General features: G+C 46.9%; 2 protein-coding genes across 5 annotated transcripts in view; both read right to left on the minus strand.

The window, feature by feature from the left end:
- The window catches only part of RGS3 (regulator of G protein signaling 3), a 115,546-nt gene extending 103,530 nt beyond the window's left edge, over nucleotides 1–12,016 (minus strand). The window contains 5 exon segments of the mRNA XM_025358832.1: nucleotides 5,935–6,003; nucleotides 7,328–7,422; nucleotides 8,373–8,481; nucleotides 8,483–8,535; nucleotides 11,987–12,016. Of these exon segments, the coding sequence (XP_025214617.1) occupies nucleotides 5,935–6,003; nucleotides 7,328–7,422; nucleotides 8,373–8,481; nucleotides 8,483–8,535; nucleotides 11,987–12,016 (356 nt within the window).
- Nucleotides 1–18,491, minus strand: part of LOC112607668 (heterogeneous nuclear ribonucleoprotein A1) — a 42,873-nt gene that overhangs the window by 9,671 nt on the left and 14,711 nt on the right. Inside the window, exons 1-2 of one of the 4 annotated variants that reach the window (XR_003115898.1) lie at nucleotides 13,089–14,170; nucleotides 12,615–12,620 (exon numbers count right to left, since the gene is read on the minus strand). Coding sequence is in view for 3 of the 4 variants with exons in the window: in XM_025358833.1 (XP_025214618.1) it covers nucleotides 13,146–14,108 (963 nt within the window). In the remaining variant the exon portion in view is untranslated. Of the gene's footprint in view, nucleotides 1–12,426; nucleotides 14,171–18,491 lie in introns of those variants that run through there. The other 3 variants (XM_025358833.1, XM_025358836.1, XM_025358834.1) reach the window with 3 other exon arrangements.

Consider the following 18,491-nt stretch of genomic DNA (forward strand, 5'->3'; position numbering starts at 1 on the left):
GGTGGCTCAAGCCTGTAATCCCAGCACTTTGGGAGGCCGAGACGGGTGGATCACGAGGTCAGGAGATCGAGACCATCCTGGCTAACATGGTGAAACCCCGTCTCTACTAAAAATACAAAAAACTAGCCGGGCGAGGTGGCGGGCGCCTGTAGTCCCAGCTACTCCGGAGGCTGAGCCAGGAGAATGACGTAAACCCGGGAGGTGGAGCTTGCAGTGAGCTGAGATCCGGCCACTGCACTCCAGCCCGGGCTACAGAGCAAGACTCCGTCTCAAAAAAAAAAAAAAAAAAAAAAAAAAAAAAAACAGATTAAAGGACAGTGTACACTTACAGTGCCTGGGACAGTGCAGGGCAAATCACAAGCAGAATCTCCTTAAATGTAGCTACTATTAGTATAAAAGATTATGCCCTGACCAGGCGTGGTGGCTCATGCCTGTAATCCCAGCACTTTGGGAGGCCAAGGCAGGCAGATCACTTGAGGTCAGGAGTTTGAGATCAGCCTGGCCAACATGGTGAAACCCTGTCTCTACTAAAAATACAAAATCAGCCGGGCGTGGTGGCATGCGCCTGTAATCCCAGCTACTCGGGAGGCTGAGGCAGAAGAATCCCTTGAATCCAGGAGGTAGAGGTTTCAGCGAGGTAAGATCACGCCATTCCACTCCAGCCTGGGTAACAGAGAGAGACTTCATCTCAAAAAAAAAAAAAAAAAGATTATGTCCTTGGCTGGGCATGGTGGCTCATGCCTGTAATCCTAGCACTTTGGGAGGCCAAGGCAGGTGGATCACCTGAGGTCAGGAGTTCGAGACCAGCCTGGCCAACATGGTGAAACCCCATCTCTACTAAAAACACAAAAATCAGCCAGGCATGGTGGCGTGCACCTGTAGTCCCAGCTACTTGGGAGGCTGAGGCAGGAGAATCGCTAGAACTTGGGAGACAGAGGTTGCAGTGAGCTGAGATCATGCACAAGAGTGAAACTCCGTCTCAAAAAGAAAAATTACTTAAAAAAAAGATTATGTCCTTTAATTACATATATATAATGTTCTTTAATTATATATATAATTAATGTTCTTTAATTTTATAATATAATAATATATAAAGAATTGTATATTATATATAATTTTATACAATATATAATTATAATTAAGTTATATATAATTATATATACCAATATATAATTATAATTTATATATAATTATATATCAATATATAATTATAATTAAGTTATATATAATTATATATACCAATATACAATTATAATTAAGTTATATTTTATATTTTATATAATTTATAATAATATGTAATATATATTGAAGATAATCTTTGGAGGTATAAATATAATACATATATGCATTTTTTACCTTAGTACATAACATTATAATTCTCTCCAAGTCTGTTCCCTGGCCACAAATTCTGAAAATGCTACAATTAATACTAGAAGCTTCAATTTGGCTTTCGCCGTATTATCAAACAGAATTTTTAAATAGCTGAGTTCCATATTCAATGGCATATTGAGGAATTACTATTAATTTTTAAGTGTGATAATGTCATCATGATTATTTTTTAAAGCCATCTTTTAGAAATATATACTGATGAGATGAGGTTTTAAAATAATTAAATTTGCTTTAAAATAATTCACTGGAGAAGGGGAAAGTGGATGGGTGTAAATGAAATAAGATTGGCCATATATTGATAATTGATGAAACTGTGCTATGAGTATATGAGGGTTTATTATATGATACTTTGTACCTCTGCATGCATTTGAAAGAGCCTATAAAAAAGCTCACAGAACCTTGAAGCTGAAAGAAACATTAGTGATCACTGCATTTTACAGACAAGGAAATTGAGGCTCAGCATGGGAAAGGGACTGACCCGTGGTCACACAGCTAGTCAAAGCTAAGCCAAAATCGACTGTGCTGAGGCCTGGTTCTCCTCAGTTCCCACTGTGATCACCATGATGAACTAAAATCATCTGGCCCTCCCCAGAACTTCTTTGTAGATCATCTTGTTCTCTAATACAAGTTCACAGCCATCCCCGGAAGGATAGTGAGAATTAGCGAAACAGACGCTTTCCTGTTATCTCCTATCAGTTTCAAAAGGTGACCACCACACATTTGGCTGAATAATTTATATAAAACTCCACTATAAATTCTGCAGTAGCTCATGTCTGTAATCCTAGCACTTTGGGAGGCTGAGGCAGGAGGAGCACTTGCAGCCAGGAGTTGGAGACCAGCCTGGGCAACATAGCTAGGCACCGTCTCCACAAAAGCAAAAAAAATTTAATTAGCTGGGTGTGGTGACATGCACCTGTAGTCCCAGCTACTCAGGAGGCTGAGGCTGGAGGATCATTTGAGCCCAGGAGTTTGAGGCAGCAGTAAGCTCTAATCATACCACTGCACTCTAGCCTAGGTGACAGAGTGAGATCCTGTCTCAATCAATCAAACAATCAGTCAATGAAACTACACTATAAATGCAATGAGAAGCAGCCTGAGTCCTGAGGAGCAAGCATACTGACACAGAAAGAGTATGCTCTGGAGTCATTTATCATCCATGTGAGATGGTCAAGTGTACTGTAATGTGGCTACAAGAACCTGGGCTTGGCGTCAGCTTGCCTGCATTTACATCTTGTTTTCATGGCACCCTATCTGTGTTACCTTAGGCAAGTTACCTAACGCCCCTGTGCCTGTTTCCTCACCTATAAAAGAACAGTAATAATAATACCTACCTCTTATGGTGTTGTGAGGGTTAAATTGCATAATGTGTGCCATGTGCTTAATGTCTGTTACATAACCTCAAGCAAGTGCCTCGGCTTTCATAAGCCTCAGTTTCCTCTTCTCTAAAGAGAGGGGCAATAATAATTCCTACCTCTCAGGATCATGATGAGGATAAAATGAGGTAATGTATGTAAAGTGCTTGGCACAGAGAAGAATTCCGTAAATGTTTGTTTCCTTCCTTCCACAACTGTCTTTCATGTTGATAAGTTGAATGTCCGTCCTTCGGAGAGGCACAATTTGATTTGAGAGCATTCAGCAGAGCCGAAGTTTCCTGCAATCACTCTGTCTGCCTCCTCCAGCTCAGAGGCCTTCTTGCTCCGAAATGGATCAACAAAGGAGAGAGGATGAGGAGAGTGCAAGGAGGCCGGGCCAGCCTGCATACTGCTCACAGCTTCACAGGGCCCTCTGCTCCAAAGGCTCTGATCCTCTTGAGCTTCGGGCTGGGACTGTGACTGTGAGCTTGGCTGTATTTTCTTTAATAAGGCATCTCACTTTCCCAAAATAGGCAACACGTGGAGACACTGCCCCATGATGCTGACTCACTTTCCCTGGCCTCATTCTCTTTTCCAAAAACCATGAAGGGCATGACTGGCTCCTTCTCCAGCAGTTTGGTGTCTGCTTCCACCCAAAGGGCTTGCTGGGTGTCCATATGCCTCTCTGACACTCTGCTGTCTCCTTCAGGACCTTCCGTTCATTGGCCTGTCCCTTCAAAGACAGGGATCAGACCCTTGATCCTTAGCACTCGATGTTCTTCCTTGACATCTCACTTGCTCAGAATTTCACCCACTGCCTTCCTGCTTGTGGCTCCCATCTCTCTGTCTCCCAAGTTACAGGTAGGCAAAGACAAGCCCTCCTTCACAGCTCTGACCTGGCTCCCCTCCAAGCACCTGCATCTCATCATATCCCAAGCTGACTCACCTCCACCTCCAGTAACTCTGTCTTAGGTGGAGACACCACCAGCCACCCAGGAGTTACCCTTGACTTCTCACACTGCTCTCACAGCCAAATCACCACTAAACACTATTGATTTAATCTCCTAAATATGGCCTGAGTCTGTTTTCCCCTCCCTAGCCCAAAGCCTCTCTCTCACCCCAACCTTCCAAAGACCTACCAACGCAATAGATCTAGAATGTGCATCCGTCATTCCCTGGCTCGACACACTTCAGTATCTCCCAATGGCCAGACATTCCCAAACACCAAAGTGGCTGCAGGAGGTTCACCCCGCAAACATGTTTAAATGCAGATTTCTCAGCCCTGCCCATGAAGAGTTGGATGTAATTAATCTGACATGGCACCTGAGAATCCAGGTTCCTGACAAGCATCCCAAGGAATTCTGATGCATATCCAGGATCGAGAACCACCGGCCCTTAGGAGAAACCTCACACTCCAAAGACAATCTACAGAATCATCTGACTTGGCTTATACCAACCTCTTCAGCTAATCTTTAGCCAGTCCCTACTTTGTACTTAACCTTCCAGCAACATCAATGAGTTTACAGATCCCTCCTCACTCCGCTCTTGCCCTGCCCTCTCTACTTTACTGGCTCTTTCTTCTGTCCTTTCACCTGTCCACCCATGAGTCAGTACAGTGTTGAGAGGAAGGACCCCGGGGTCCGACTGCCTGGATTCCATCTTGGCTCTATTGTTAACTGGCTGTATAACCTTAGGCAAATTCCTAACCTCTCAAAACTTTAGTTTCCTCTTCTGAAAACTTAGGACAAAACCATACTCTTCTTAGAGTTGTTGTAAGAATTAAATGAGATTTTTAATCTGCACTGTTAACCCCTGGCTCTAGGTCAGCACTCAGTCAGCCATTGCTCTTGTTATTAACATGATGTCCCCCTCCTCACTCTCAGCTCCAAGTCTCCATCAGTGATCCAATAGGAAAGTCTTTGACCCTATGCATGCATCCCCAGCATGTTGTTGCCACAGTGATACCCAGGAAATGGCAGCTGGATGGATGGATGGATGAATGAATGAATGAGGTTTATTATACTATACTACCCTATGATGAAAAGTGGATACTTTATTAAAAAGGAAATCCTTCATTTTGTAGATTAAATGCACCCTGACTTTAAAATCATATTAGCTAGTAACATTTAGGGTACTAAAGAGCATTGAACCCAAAAATGTTTTCCAGGTCTCAGATGTTGACTTGAGCTGATTTTCATTCACGGAAGCCCCTTTTCAGTCACCATTCAGTGATGTGATTGCTCCACAAATGATCCTGACAATGGGGTATCCCAGATTCGTTACGCTGCACCAGCCAAATGAGCCACTGCCGCTAACTGTGGGCCATGGCAGTCCATTGCTGTCACTTAACAGCCACTTATCATGCTCACCTGCCCAGCACTCCTCCCCTGCTCCGCTCTAACTGCCGTCACTAATGGCCACTTCTGCCCTCCTGTGTCCTGCACTGCCTGCAAGACCAGCCTGTTAGGATTCTCCTACACAAAACTTCTACACTCCTCCACCTGGTCTCATCATGGCAGCCTGAGCTTACAGCGAGTATTTCTGCCTCATTGCCTTTGCTCATGCTGTGCCCTGCCTGGAACGTCATTTCCGACCTTTAGTTGTATTATTCTTCATCTGTGCCCAAGTTCAAAATTCCACTTTTTCCATGAAGCCTCCCTTGATTATCTCAGACCACAGTGAACTCTCCCTCTTCCCATACTGATGGTCTTTATTACTCATGTCATTCTTTTATTCATGCAGCTAATATCTAATAAACACCTATGTGCTAGGCACTAGGTACCATGATGACTAAAAAAGAAATACGCCTGTTTTTCAAGGTGCTTAGAGTCCTATAGAACTGAGCATGTACATGTTCTCATTGTAATTTCTCTCCATGCAGTGCCTGGTGTCCCCACCTGAATAGTGGGCACCTTGAGAATAAAATTCGTGTGTAGGCTGGTCGGCATCCCCAGTGATCAGCACAGTGCCTCGTTTGATACCAAATGCTCAGCACATGCTCATTGATAACACAGTCCTTGGTAACACCTGGAGTGATGGGGACTCAAGGAGGGGCAGCCTCTGCAATTTAGTATTGCCACTAACACTCATTTATCCAGAAAGCACTAATCGAACCCCTGCTGTATGCTGGCCACCTGGCTGTCACCCACTAGCCCAGAGCAGAGTCCCCCTCCAGCTCAGCAGCTCTCCTCACCTGGACTGGCTGGCCCTGTTCCACACAGTAACCAAGAGACGCTTCTGATCATCCTCCTCTTGGACAGGACTGCAAAGTCAATCAGACCATTGGAGTGTTAGTAAGGGCCGAGCTCTAGACCATGGCTGACTCATAGAGTCAGTCATAATTCCAAAAATGTGGAAGTAACATCAACAGCTGGTTAAATAAACTATATTACAAATAAAGTAAGAGATGAGTACCTCCATGCATAAAACAGTTTATATTAGGTTGTTAAGCATAAAAAGGAGGTTACAACATGCTATTATAAAACAATCCCATTTTTGGGCCGGCGTGGTGGCTCACGCCTGTAATTCCAGCACTTTGGGAGGCCGAGGCGGGCAGATCATGGGGTCAGGAGATCAAAACCATCCTGGCTAACACAGTGAAACCCTGTCTCTACTAAAAATACAAAAAAATTAGCTGGGCATGGTGGCGGGCGCCTGTAGTCCCAGCTACTCCAGAGGCTGAGGCAGGAGAATGGCGTAAACCCAGGAGGCGGAGCTTGCAGTGAGCCAAGATTGCGCCACTGCACTCCAGCCTGGTCCGTCTCAAAAAAAAAATTCCATTTTTGTAAACAGACACACACAGACATACACACACATGCAAACATACACACCCACACAAATTAAAAGGTCTGAAAAGAAATACAGTAGGGCATATCTGTGAGTAGGAAGGCGATAGGTGTTTTCTATTTTCTTCTTTTTACTCATCTATATTTTCTATTTTCCTATCATAACCAAAATTACTTTATGTAGTAAGAAAAAAAACAAAATATTATTATTAATTTTCACTAATAGGAAAATACAAAATGTCCCTTACCTTCCCATTGGCCCCAGAGTTTAGAGATTGGGGAAAGAAATAATAATAGCTGGTACTCTGTGTTATGTTATACTGTCCCATTTATACCCCACAGCTCTCTGAGGTTGCTACTATTATTAGCCCCATTTTACAAATAAGGAAGCCAAGGCTCAGAGAGGTTAGAAAGTTGAAGTAAAAAGGGGGGCAGGGAGGTAAAACATCCTTCAGCTTGGAAAATTCCTTCAGCTAAAGGAGAAAGCTTGGTCCAAAGCACAGTGGGAAATTGCCTATACTTTTTAGGGGCTGCCAGACCCAGGCTGGGCATTTTAGTTATGAGAGCCAGCCAAGTGATACCTTATCACTATGGACCTCACGGCTGGGCCCGGTGCCAGGGATGCAAGGACACGAGTGAGTGAGAAAACAAAGACATCCTTTAGAAGGCACTGTTTTGTTGTGGGTGTTTTTTGTTTTTTTTTTTTTAATAGACCTAGTTCTAGATTTGGCAAACAGAGCTGTTTCCAGATAAATACTCCTTCCCTCTCCTCTCTAGGGCCCAGCGGCACCAGACTCTTACAAGAAGAAGTGCTCGTGGAAAGCTGGGTCTCTGCAGTCTGGAACAGTCTGCGTCTTCTGATGGTGTAGTCTGTTATCTTCAGGGATCAAAGAAATCTTGAATTGGAAAAAAGGAAGCATGATTAGCGGATCTCATGGCCCACCTAAGCTCAGCAGCTGACTCTGCACATCTCCAAGTTGGAACAAGGAGCCCAGAGCAAGAGGCATTGGAAGCAGATGCCAGGACAGGGCCTCATGGTGGGTGGTACCAAAAAGGCAGCCACGGCTCAGCCAGAGCTGTGGTACAACTTTATCATCTCTGCTCCTCCCCCAAGCAGAATGGTTTCCCCAGAAGTGAAAGGCCTCCTCTCTTATAAGTTCCCAGCAGCTGCTGAATGTTCCCTTCACAAAGGTTCCAGGTCAGCCTCCTGCCAAGGCCCCAAATCCATGCTCTCACCTCAGGGATGTTCTAGCCCTGCTCCTGATCAAGTCCTTGCCAGCAGGGGCCTCTGATCAGCCTGAAGCCTTCAGGAAGAACGCTGAGTGCCAGCACCTGGCACCCCAGCTGCCACACTTTAGGAAGTTCCTGGCCTTTGGCTCTCAGTGAAAGTAGAGCCCCACTCCTGCAAGGACCCTGTCTTTACAGCAAAAGCCAACCCAGAAGGATCTTCCAGCTCTCAGAGACACTCCCTCCACTCTACTGCCCAAATCTGGCCATCCTGCCCCTAGTTTGGGGGGAAAGTGGATGAAAACGGTGCTTTTCACAAGAAGGCTTGGGATCGCCTGTGGATTTCAGCCATCCATATACTCACTGTGCCCACCTATGTGGATGACCAAGATCTCCCTTAAGATTTTGGCTATTGCAGGAAGCGCCAGGGACCCAGCCAAGCTAAGGGAATGGGTCTGTTCCAGCACTGGGCCCAATAAATGTCTATTGACAAGATGAGTGAGATGGCAACTGCCTCCTCAAAGGTCACCAGCCCCACAGGTGTGCTGGGACCTTGGGACTGAGCCCAGTAACATGACCCCTCAATATCCCGCTCCCCACCTCTGGCCCCACCACATACCTTTACATACGGATCACAGGCTCCAGGCTGTTTGCTGATCAGGCCTTTACCTTCTATAACTAAAAGAGAATTCAGACATTGGGGTGGATGAATGGAAACATACACACACACAGCGAGAAAGAGAGACACACATAGGAATATCCACCCACACAAATAAAGAGACCTGAAAAGAAAAGCATATCTCTGAGTAGCAGGGCTATGACCCCTACTACCAGGCCCTTAACCTGCATAACCACCAATGGCTATTAACCTGCTCCAGTCTAGGCCATTCCCACCATCTCCCACGCTCTGGCAGCACCCTCACCAATGCTGCCAATTCAACTCACCAAATGAATGGAGTATATTCAATTCTCTGAATCTTACAGCTGGAAGAGAACTACAGTTTATAGAATCCAACCCCTCATGTAATGGGGAAAATGAGGCTTCGGTGGGCACAAAGATAGTAAGAAACTTGCCCACAATCACAGAACAATGGGAATGACCGTTGGATTTGGAACCCATGTCTCTTGACTCCCAGCCCAGTGCTCTACCACACAAGACTGCCTTCTAGGAATGAAGAGGCCGCTGACCGTGTGCCATGAGCCATGCTGTGGCACTCACGGTGTGCCGTGAGCCTTGCCGTGGCTGGCAGACAGCACAGCACAGGCGTCACAAGCTGGGGCCTCAGGGGATGATGGACCCAGGCATGAATCTAGCTGCACTGCTTGCTCACCATATAAGCTAGAGTGAGTTGCTTTGCCTGGGACAGAATTTGCCATTTTAATGGATTAGTGATAATAACATGCACTTCACATGGTAGTTGTGCCAATTAAATGAGGTAATGTGTCTGAAGCGCTCAGAGGAGTGCCTGGTAAATAAGTAATTGCTCAAAACATGTTTTCTAAAGAAAAATAATAATAAATAAAGGCAAGGGGAGAGGTGTGGGGTGGGTGCAAGTGTGGTCCCAACACTAAGCAGCACCATTTGCCTGAGGTCTATAGAAAGCAGACAATAGACCTGATAGAACCTGAGCCTCTGTTCTATCTCCTTTTACATCTGTTTTTTTGTTTGTTTTTGTTTTCTTTTCTTTTTGTTTTTGTTTTTGTTTTGAGATGGAGTTTCCCTCTTGTTGCCCAGGCTGGAGTGCGATGGCACCATCTTAGCTCACTGCAACCTCCACCTCCCGGGTTCAAATGATTCTCCTGCCTCAGCCTGCCGAGTAGCAGGGATTACAGGCATGTGCCACCACTCCTGGCTAATTTTGTATTTTTAGTAGACACAGGGTTTCTCCATGTTAGTCAGGTTGGTCTCAAACTCCTGACCTCAGGTGATCCACCCGCCTCAGCCTCCCAAAGTGCTGGGATTGCAGGCGTGAGCCACTGCACCCAGCCTTATGTCTGGTTTTCATTGAGCCCTAGGGTTCAGCTCAGACAGTGCTCCCAGTAGTCTGAGGTGCAAGGTCTGGGAAGCCAAAGGAAGGAGTGGGGACTGGCGGGAAGGGATGAAGGGCCTGAGACTGGGGTGAAGCCAAAGCAAACTGTGCAGGACAAATGGAGTGGTGGAGTCCAAGATGCATTTTGCAAAAACTGTTTGCACAGCCGGAGTCAGGCCCTGGCAGGCAGAGAACACCCCTCTACTGCTCCTTGGGAACTTCACTTTGAGCCCCCCATGGCCAGGACCAGAGGACCCAAGTGCCTACTAGTCTACTCTGCCCAGTATCCTAGTTACTGTTCCTGTGTGCATCCCTTCCCTCAAGGGCGTGGTTCTTGAGGGCAGGACCCAGGCCTGGTGACCTCCTGGGTCTCTCTGGCCAGCAGTGGCAATGAACCGGACCCAGTCCCTGCCCTCATTGCATTCTCAGTCTGACGGAGAGACCAGACACAGGTGGCACAGTGTAGTCAGGGCTGTGACAAAGACACAAAGGAGAAAGCAATAAACCCAGCCCAGACAGGTGGGTCGGGGGGATGATTCCTGGAGGGGGAAATAATAAGGCAAAATGAGCCTTCCTTCCTGAGTCTTAATGATGATGAAGGCAGGCATATTTCTTGCAAAATCAGAGCAGAGAGAGAGTTATTTTTCAAAAGGAGTTAAAAAAAAAAAAAAAAAAAAAGATAGGTTATTCCAGGCACAGTGAACAGCGGGTGCAAAGGCACAGAGGCAGGAGCAAGCAAGATGAATTCAAGGGAATGCACGTAACTGGATAGAGCTGGCGGTGGAGGGTACCTTCAGCAGCAAGAGCCACGGAGGCTGGAGAGATAGGGCCTTCTGCGCTAAACAGAAGCGTCCTGGCAGTGGGGGCCATGAGAGCAACTCATGTAACTATTTATGTGCTGGATGGAAGGATGGACACATGGACAGACAAACAGGTGGAGTATGAACTCTTCCTGTGCTGTGCTCCAGCCATGCTAGACAGCTCTTCAAATGCATCCTGCTCTCTCTGACCCCCAGGCCTTTGCACTTGCTAGCCCTGTGCATGAAGTGCTAGCCACACCCTCCCTGCTCCTCTCTGCCTGGCTCACGCCCATTCCTCCTTCAGGATACTGTGTAGTTATCACCCCCTCCGCCAAGTCTTTCCTGACATCCCATCAACACCACCCGGACAGGGGTGGGTGCTTCTCCTTGGTGTTCCCAGCCCCTAGCACAGAGCTAATGCTCAGTCGCTATTTTTGGAATGTATGGTTTTCTTTGTTTTTATTTTTTTTTGAGAGGGAGTCTCGTACTGTCACCCAGGCTGGAGCGCAGTGGCATGATCTCGGTTCACTGCATCCTCCACCTCCCAGGTTCTAGTAATTATCCTGCCTCAGCCTCCGAAGTAGCTGGGATTACAGGCATTTGCCACCACGCCCAGCTAATTTTTTTGTATTTTTAGTAGAGACGGGGTTTTACTATGTTGGCCACTACGTAGGCCTGGGCACAAACCCCTGACCTCGTGATCCACCCGCCTCGGCCTCCCAAAGTGCTGGGTTTACAGACGTGAGCCACCGAGCCCGGCCAGTTTTCTATTTTATGTAACAAAAACTTGTACAGGATTGACTACAAGCTCAGCACTGTTCTAAGCACTTTACTAATAGTAACTCATTAATCTTTGTAGCAACCTGTAAGATACATACTATTACCACCACTACTTGACAGATGAGAAAACTGAGCTTGTTCAAGGCCACTCAGCAAGTAATCAGAGCCAGGGTTCAAATTATAGTGGTCTGGCTCCAAAGACTGTGATCTTAGCCATTATACTATGCTGCATGTCAACCAATGAATAAACGAATGAATGAGAAAAATAGAGAAAAGAAGAAAAGATGGAATTAAAGAAGGGAGGGAAGATAGGAAAACTCTTCTGTGACCCTGCTCCACTGGGGCCAAGAAGGAAATTGAGATACCCAGGGGCAACTGTAGCCTGTCAGTGAGAAAGGTCTACCATGTGGACTCCAGACATATCCAAGGCAGAACCAGGGCTGCTCTGTAGAAAGAGCCCCAGGTGAATACTGGCTTTTATCAATAGACACATGGCAGGACACTATACAAGGATGAGAAAAGAAGCCTTGGCTCATGGTGCCACCACCCCCTGACCCCAGCCCCAGGCAGGAAGCTGAGTGGCCCGCCCCTTCCTTGGTGAGCCTGCACAAAGCCGTACTCACTGTGAAGCAGCAGAACCCGGTCCTGGGCATCAATGGACAGCCTCAGCTGACCTAAGGAAATAGCAACAGAAACAACCTTGCCTCAGCTCCCTGGTGGGTATGATGGAAAAAACTGGAGGAAAGGTGACAGGAATGCTGTTTTGTTCGTGTGAAGCCATTCAAAGACTCACACAGTCTCTGGAAGGGACCTCAGAGTTCAGCCCCACCTACCACATCAGGTGTCCCTTTTGAATGCCTCCAGCAGTGGTTGTCTAGCCTTGCTTGTGCCCCTCTGGTGATGGGAAGCTCACTACTGTACGGGCAGCCAGGTGGATGCTGGGAGCTCTCACTGCTGGGCCATTGTCAAATGTTGGTAAAGGTGTAGGAAAACAAGTACTCTCATTCTCTGTTGGAGGGAGTGTAAATGGAGGGTAATTTCTGCCAAGATCTACTGAAATTTATTTTTTTTTTTTCAAGAGAATTAAATCGTTTATTGATTACACATGATAATGGATGATATACAAGCTTCATTCCCATCTATAATTTTATCTGGTACCATTATTCAATTTAGATATATTGCATAGGATGTGCCAACAATCACTTTTATAACCAATAATTCCATGATTTTGCTTGGGTAATCCCTTTTAACGGTGAACTTCAGGTCACAACAGTAACTATCAGTTCAACTACACCAAGGTTTCCGAAGACAATGGCTTCTCCACCCAAGCAGGTTGTATATAAATTCCAAATAGAACCTGGCATCACCCTGAAGGAATTCTAACTTCACACTGTTGGGGAAGTTTACCAAGATGGCTTCAGAGTAGACTAACTTTACACAGCACATTAAAAAAAAGACATTTATTCAGCGTCACGATCAGACTATTACATTTAGCAATCAACAGCATGGGTGCAAAAAAAAAAAATCTACATTAAAACCCTTTGTTGGAATGCTTTACACTTTCCACAGAACAGAAACTAAAATAACCTGTTATACAATTAGTCACAAATACAGTCCTCGAGTTTTTTGCCCATACACATGAGTATTTGTCTAAAACATGTCTTCTTTGTAGCAGCTAGGCCCTGCCACCACTGTGCTTGGCTGAGTTCACAAATCTGTTGTAACCTGTAGCTTCCCTGTCACTTCTCTGGCTCTCCTCTCCTGCTAAGCTTTGTTTCCTAATTAAAATCTTCTGCCACTGCCATAGCTACTGCTGCTGCTGGAACCGCCATAGCCACCTTGGTTTCGTGGTTTTGCAAAGTATTGACCTCCACCGCCATAGGGGCCAGAGCTTCTGCCTCCAAAATTTCCTCCCTTCATGGGTCCAAAATTTGAAGACTGATTGTTGTAATTGCCAAAATCATTGTAGCTTCCACCACCTCCAAAATTGCTTCCATCATTACCAAATCCATTATAGCCATCCCCACTGCCACCATATCCACCACCACCACGGCTGCCACCAAAGCCACCACGACCACTGAAGTTTCCTCCACGACCGAAGTTGTCATTCCCACCGAAACCACCTCCACGACCACCACCAAAGTTTCCAGAACCACTTCGACCTCTTTGGCTGGATGAAGCACTAGCCATCTCCTGCTTTGACAGGGCTTTCCTAACTTCACAGTTGTGGCCATTCACAGTATGGTATTTCTGAATGACAATCTTATCCACGGAGTCATGGTCGTCAAATGTTACAAAGGCAAAGCCCCTTTTCTTGCCACTGCCTCGGTCAGTCATGATTTCAATCACTTCAATTTTCCCATACTGTTCAAAATAATCTCTTAGGTGATGTTCTTCGGTGTCTTCTTTAATGCCACCAACAAATATCTTTTTCACAGTTAAGTGGGCACCTGGTCTTTGAGAATCTTCTCTTGAGACAGCTCTCTTTGGTTCCACAACTCTTCCGTCCACCTTGTGTGGCCTTGCATTCATAGCTGCATCCACCTCCTCCACAGTGGCATATGTGACAAACCCAAAGCCCCTGGAACGCTTGGTGTTTGGATCTCTCATTACCACACAGTCCGTGAGCGTTCCCCATTGCTCAAAATGGCTCCTCAGGCTCTCATCGGTTGTTTCAAAGCTCAACCCTCCAATGAAGAGCTTCCTCAGCTGTTCGGGCTCTTTAGGAGACTCTGACTTAGACATGACGGCAGGGAGAAGAGAGACTTTAACGATGCTTCTTCGGCGGCGTCCACGGGCAGAAAGGATCTACTGAAATTTAAATGTGCATATTCTTCCACCTAAAAGTCTTCATTCCAGGTCACTATTGTAGACAAACACAAACATGTGCACACAAAGGATGGCACTACAGCATTGTTTAAGGAAAAACTGGAAATACCTGAAATGTTCATCAATATAGAAATAGTGAAGTAAACCATCTATAGCTGTACATGGAATAGTATGAGCTGTTATAAAGAATGGAGGAGCTCCATATGACCTGGCAGGAGAATATTATTGAGAAAAGTTTTAGGTTTTTTTGTTTGGTTTTTGAGACAGGGTCTGGTTCTATCACTCAGGCTGGAGTGCAGTCATGTAATCATAGCTTACTCCAGCTTTGACCTCCTGGGCTCAAGCAATCCTCCTGCCTCAACCTCCCAAGCAGCTGAGACTACAGGCATGCACCACAGTGCCACTATTTTTTAACTAATTTTTATAGAGAAGGGCTCTTGCTGTGTTGTCCAGCTTGGTCTCAAACTCCTGGGCTCAAGCGATCCTCCCACCTCAGCCTCCCAAAGTTCTGGGATTACAGGCGTGAGCCACCACATCCCACAAAGATGAGTTTTTAAAGGAACATGCACATTTCAGAACAATACATAGGGTATGTATCTGGCAGGGGAGGGGGGTTTCTGAAAGGATGCCAAACTAAAAACAGTGATCCCTTCTAGAGAACAGACTAGGACTTGGAGGAGGGTAGTCAAGAGGAATTTCAGTCTATCCCCATTGTCGTTTTAATAATTGGAATATATCAATGAACTATAGCACTTCTTAATTAAAAAGAAAGGAAAGAGGAAACAAAGGAAGAAGGAAAGAGGCAGGAGAAAGGAGGGGAGGAGGAGAGAGAGCAGGGAGGAAGGGAGGAGAGCAGGGAGGGAGGGGACATGTAAAAAGAACAGAAGGACGGGGCTGGAAGGCAGGGCAAGAATGAGTGGCCAGGCGAGGCTTATCCCCTGGTTTTTCCTATTTTTGTTTAAAGTTTTTAAAAAAAGAAAAAACAGGACAAAACTTCAGGTCATCCTCACAGACACCCAATGGCCTCCAGCCAAGACAGAGAAGAAAGAGAGGGCCGCACTCCTCTTCCTCGGTGAGGAAGAGGAACAAACATCGAAAATGTTTCTCTCAGTCCAGTAGACTTTCCCTGGGACCTCAAAAAGCTGCTAAACTCAGTCCACCCCATGGACAGGCACTGGAGACATCAGAGAGCAGGGCAGGGCACATCTACCAGAAAGCCCAGGCATGGCTCCATCTATGACGACCCTGGCTAGCAGTGCCCTCCCCCTTTCCAGTCACCTGTAGCGATGGGGAGCTTGCTTCCTGCAGTGGGAGCCCTTTCCCCTTTGAAAGAGCTCTGATTATTCAATGCTGCATCTTATATTAAGCAGTGGTTGCTCAGTAACTTTCATTGCCCGGATCTAGTTCTGCATTCTCTGGGCTCTTTCCTCTAGACCTGAACTCCAAAGTCCTTCCACAATCCCTCGCAGCACAGTGAGACATCCCCTCATCATCCCATCTGGCACCTCTGGACACGCCTCATGAAACTAGGCTGGCGGCTGGGGCTGTGCTTTGTTGCTGGTTAGAGGACAGGTTTGGAGAACCCTTCGTGTTTCCTAACTCTGAATAAGTCCACCAATCACTGTGACCCAGACATCACTTGACCCTCATACTTCTGGTGTTTAAGCTTCAGTCTCAAGTAATTCAGGCTCCCGCAAACCCTGGTCCAGCCCTTCATCCATCAGAAATATCTGCTGTTCTCCTGTCCAGGACCCAGATCTCAGAAGCCCAGGAATCCTCTTTCAGTTCCAGCCCTAACTGCCCTCTTCTTTCAGGACCACAGTGGCCATGGATGTGAGGTGGAGCTAATAATAGGGGTTATGGCACTCTCCAAGCTGTGATCAGATAACGCTGGTGGGTGAGGAGGACTCCTTGGATGAAAGGCGCCGGGAGAACTGACGGTATCATTATCTCGAAGTTTGAGCAATTACTTCACTGTGGCTCCCTAGAGTTAAGAAACCTATGAAAACTGTGCCCGATCTAGTGTGGGGTGGGAGAGAGGGAGGTTTGGAAACAGACAAATGAAGCCAGTAGTCATGGGTTGAATTTCACCAACTCAAAGACACCTATGTTTAATATGAAACATTTGTTCTGAAACTACTACCTGTGCAAAGCCAGCTCCCAAAGCCACAAGAGCCCTGTGCTCCACAACACCTATCACCTAACAAACAGTGGCCCTTTGCCCAGAAGTCAGGGTCAAGACATCTCCAGACACAAATGGTCACTAATTCCATTTAGCAAATATTTGCTGGGCATCTGCATGAGGCAGGGTAGGTACCTGCCCTCACAGGGCTCACAGCCCAGTGGCTAGGACAGGGACTTGGGCAAGGCCAAGCAGGAAGCTGGAGCTGACGAAGGGCTAGGGACAAAGGCTGACTCGGGATTGAGACGAGTCTGCACCGTACTGCACAGCTCCCATTCCAGGTCCTGCCAGCCAGGGGCTTCTCAGGAAGGCCAGGGTGCCCTGTACCCTGTTACAGCAGAGAAACCAAACCCAGCAGACCAGACTCCAGGCTCTCCAGGCCAGGACACACCAGCCCCAGTTCACAAGATCCCTCCCTCGGCCATGCCTGTCCCCTCCTTCCCCTCATCAGGCTACTCCACCAAATGTCTGACACACAGGTCCCTGAAGTCATCTTGTCCAGTCTCCTCATTTTGTAGCCAGAACAGTCATGCCTGAAATGGAAGGTGATTTGCTCTGGGCCCAGAGAATCCAGGGCTGGAGACTAGAACTCCACCCCGACTCCAGCACTCTTTCCTGTGCACAGTCTTCTGGAACACCCACAGCCCTCTAGCATGCACCTTCTCTACTGTGCCCGCTGTATTTGCCAACACAACCTTCAGGTCCAGGGGCAGAGAGAGCCATCAGGGACAGTACCAGGTGCCACAGCTTTTCTCAAGAAACCAAGAGGTTAGCTGGGCATAGTGGCACATCCTATAGTCCCAGCTGCTTGGGAGGCTGAGGTGGGAGGACCACTTGAATCCAGGAGGTTGAACCTGCAGTGAACCATGGTCACATCACTGCACTCCAGCCTGGACCTTGGGGAACAGCGTGAGACCTGTCTCAAAGAAAAGAAAAGAAAAGAAAATGAAAAAAAGAGAGGGCAGCCTCCTAGAAATGTCTCCAATCTAGAGAAAGAAACCTCCAGGTGAAGGGGAAGTTGGGCTTAATCCCTGGAGTCTTCAGCTCACCTAGGCACCAGCTAATTTGGCATCCTTTCAGAACCGCCCCCCACCCCGCCACTCGCCTCCCTCCACAGATACATACCCTATGTATTGTTCTGAAATTTGCTTGTTCCCTTAAAAATTTGTCTTTGTGGGGTGTGGTGGCTCGTGCCTGTAATCCCAGCACTTTGGGAGGCTGAGGTGGGAGGATCGCTTGAGCCCAGGAGTTTGAGACCAAGCTGGACAACACAGCAAGAGCCCTTCTCTACAAAAAATTAATTTAAAAAATAGCTGGGCACTGTGGTGCATGCCTGTAGTCTCAGCTGCTTGGGAGGTTGAGGCAGGAGGATTGCTTGAGTCCTGGAGGTTGAAGCTGTAGTGAGCTATGATTGCACAACTGCATTCCAGCCTGGATGACAGAACCAGACCCCGTCTCAAAAAACAAAAACCTAAAACTTTTCTCAATAATATTCCCATCCCTACACCTCTGGTTTTTTCAACACTCCCAGTTCCTCCCTAGACTCGGGGAGTGTTCGGGCTAAACGGCTTGAAGTCATCCTCATCAAGGTTGGGCAGGGCCCTTGGACAGGGCATGTTCCCTGTTCCAATGAGACCGCAGTTGGGCACCAACACTATGTGCAAAAGGTGGTGATGGATGCCCAGAGAGGCTGCAAGCATGTACCAGGGCCCAGAGCCAAAGGGAAAATAGACAGGGCCCCATATGGCAGGAAAAATACTGGACGGGAGTCAGCTTCAGAAAGCCTGGAAAAGGCAACAAACCCATATTCTGCTGGGCACAGGACTTGAAGAGCTCAGACTTACTGGGCACCATGGAAATGGATGTGGACACCAGCTAAAGAAATTCAATCTGGCAGATAACACTCAATAGAGGACCATAGGAAGATGAACTCTAACCCGCAGGCCACCATTAGAAAGAGACATACTCAGACAATAAAGGAAGTAGATGGGGACTGCCCACCTTTGCTAGACTCAGGGATCAGCTGGAATGTGTCCCAGGGGGAGCCCATGCCACCCTGAGATGTGCAGAGAATATATCTATGATGGACTTGCCTGGTTAGCATGAAGCAGCAGACA

Source organism: Theropithecus gelada, chromosome 15 (genome assembly GCF_003255815.1).
Source record: "Theropithecus gelada isolate Dixy chromosome 15, Tgel_1.0, whole genome shotgun sequence".
Taxonomy (NCBI): domain Eukaryota; kingdom Metazoa; phylum Chordata; class Mammalia; order Primates; family Cercopithecidae; genus Theropithecus; species Theropithecus gelada.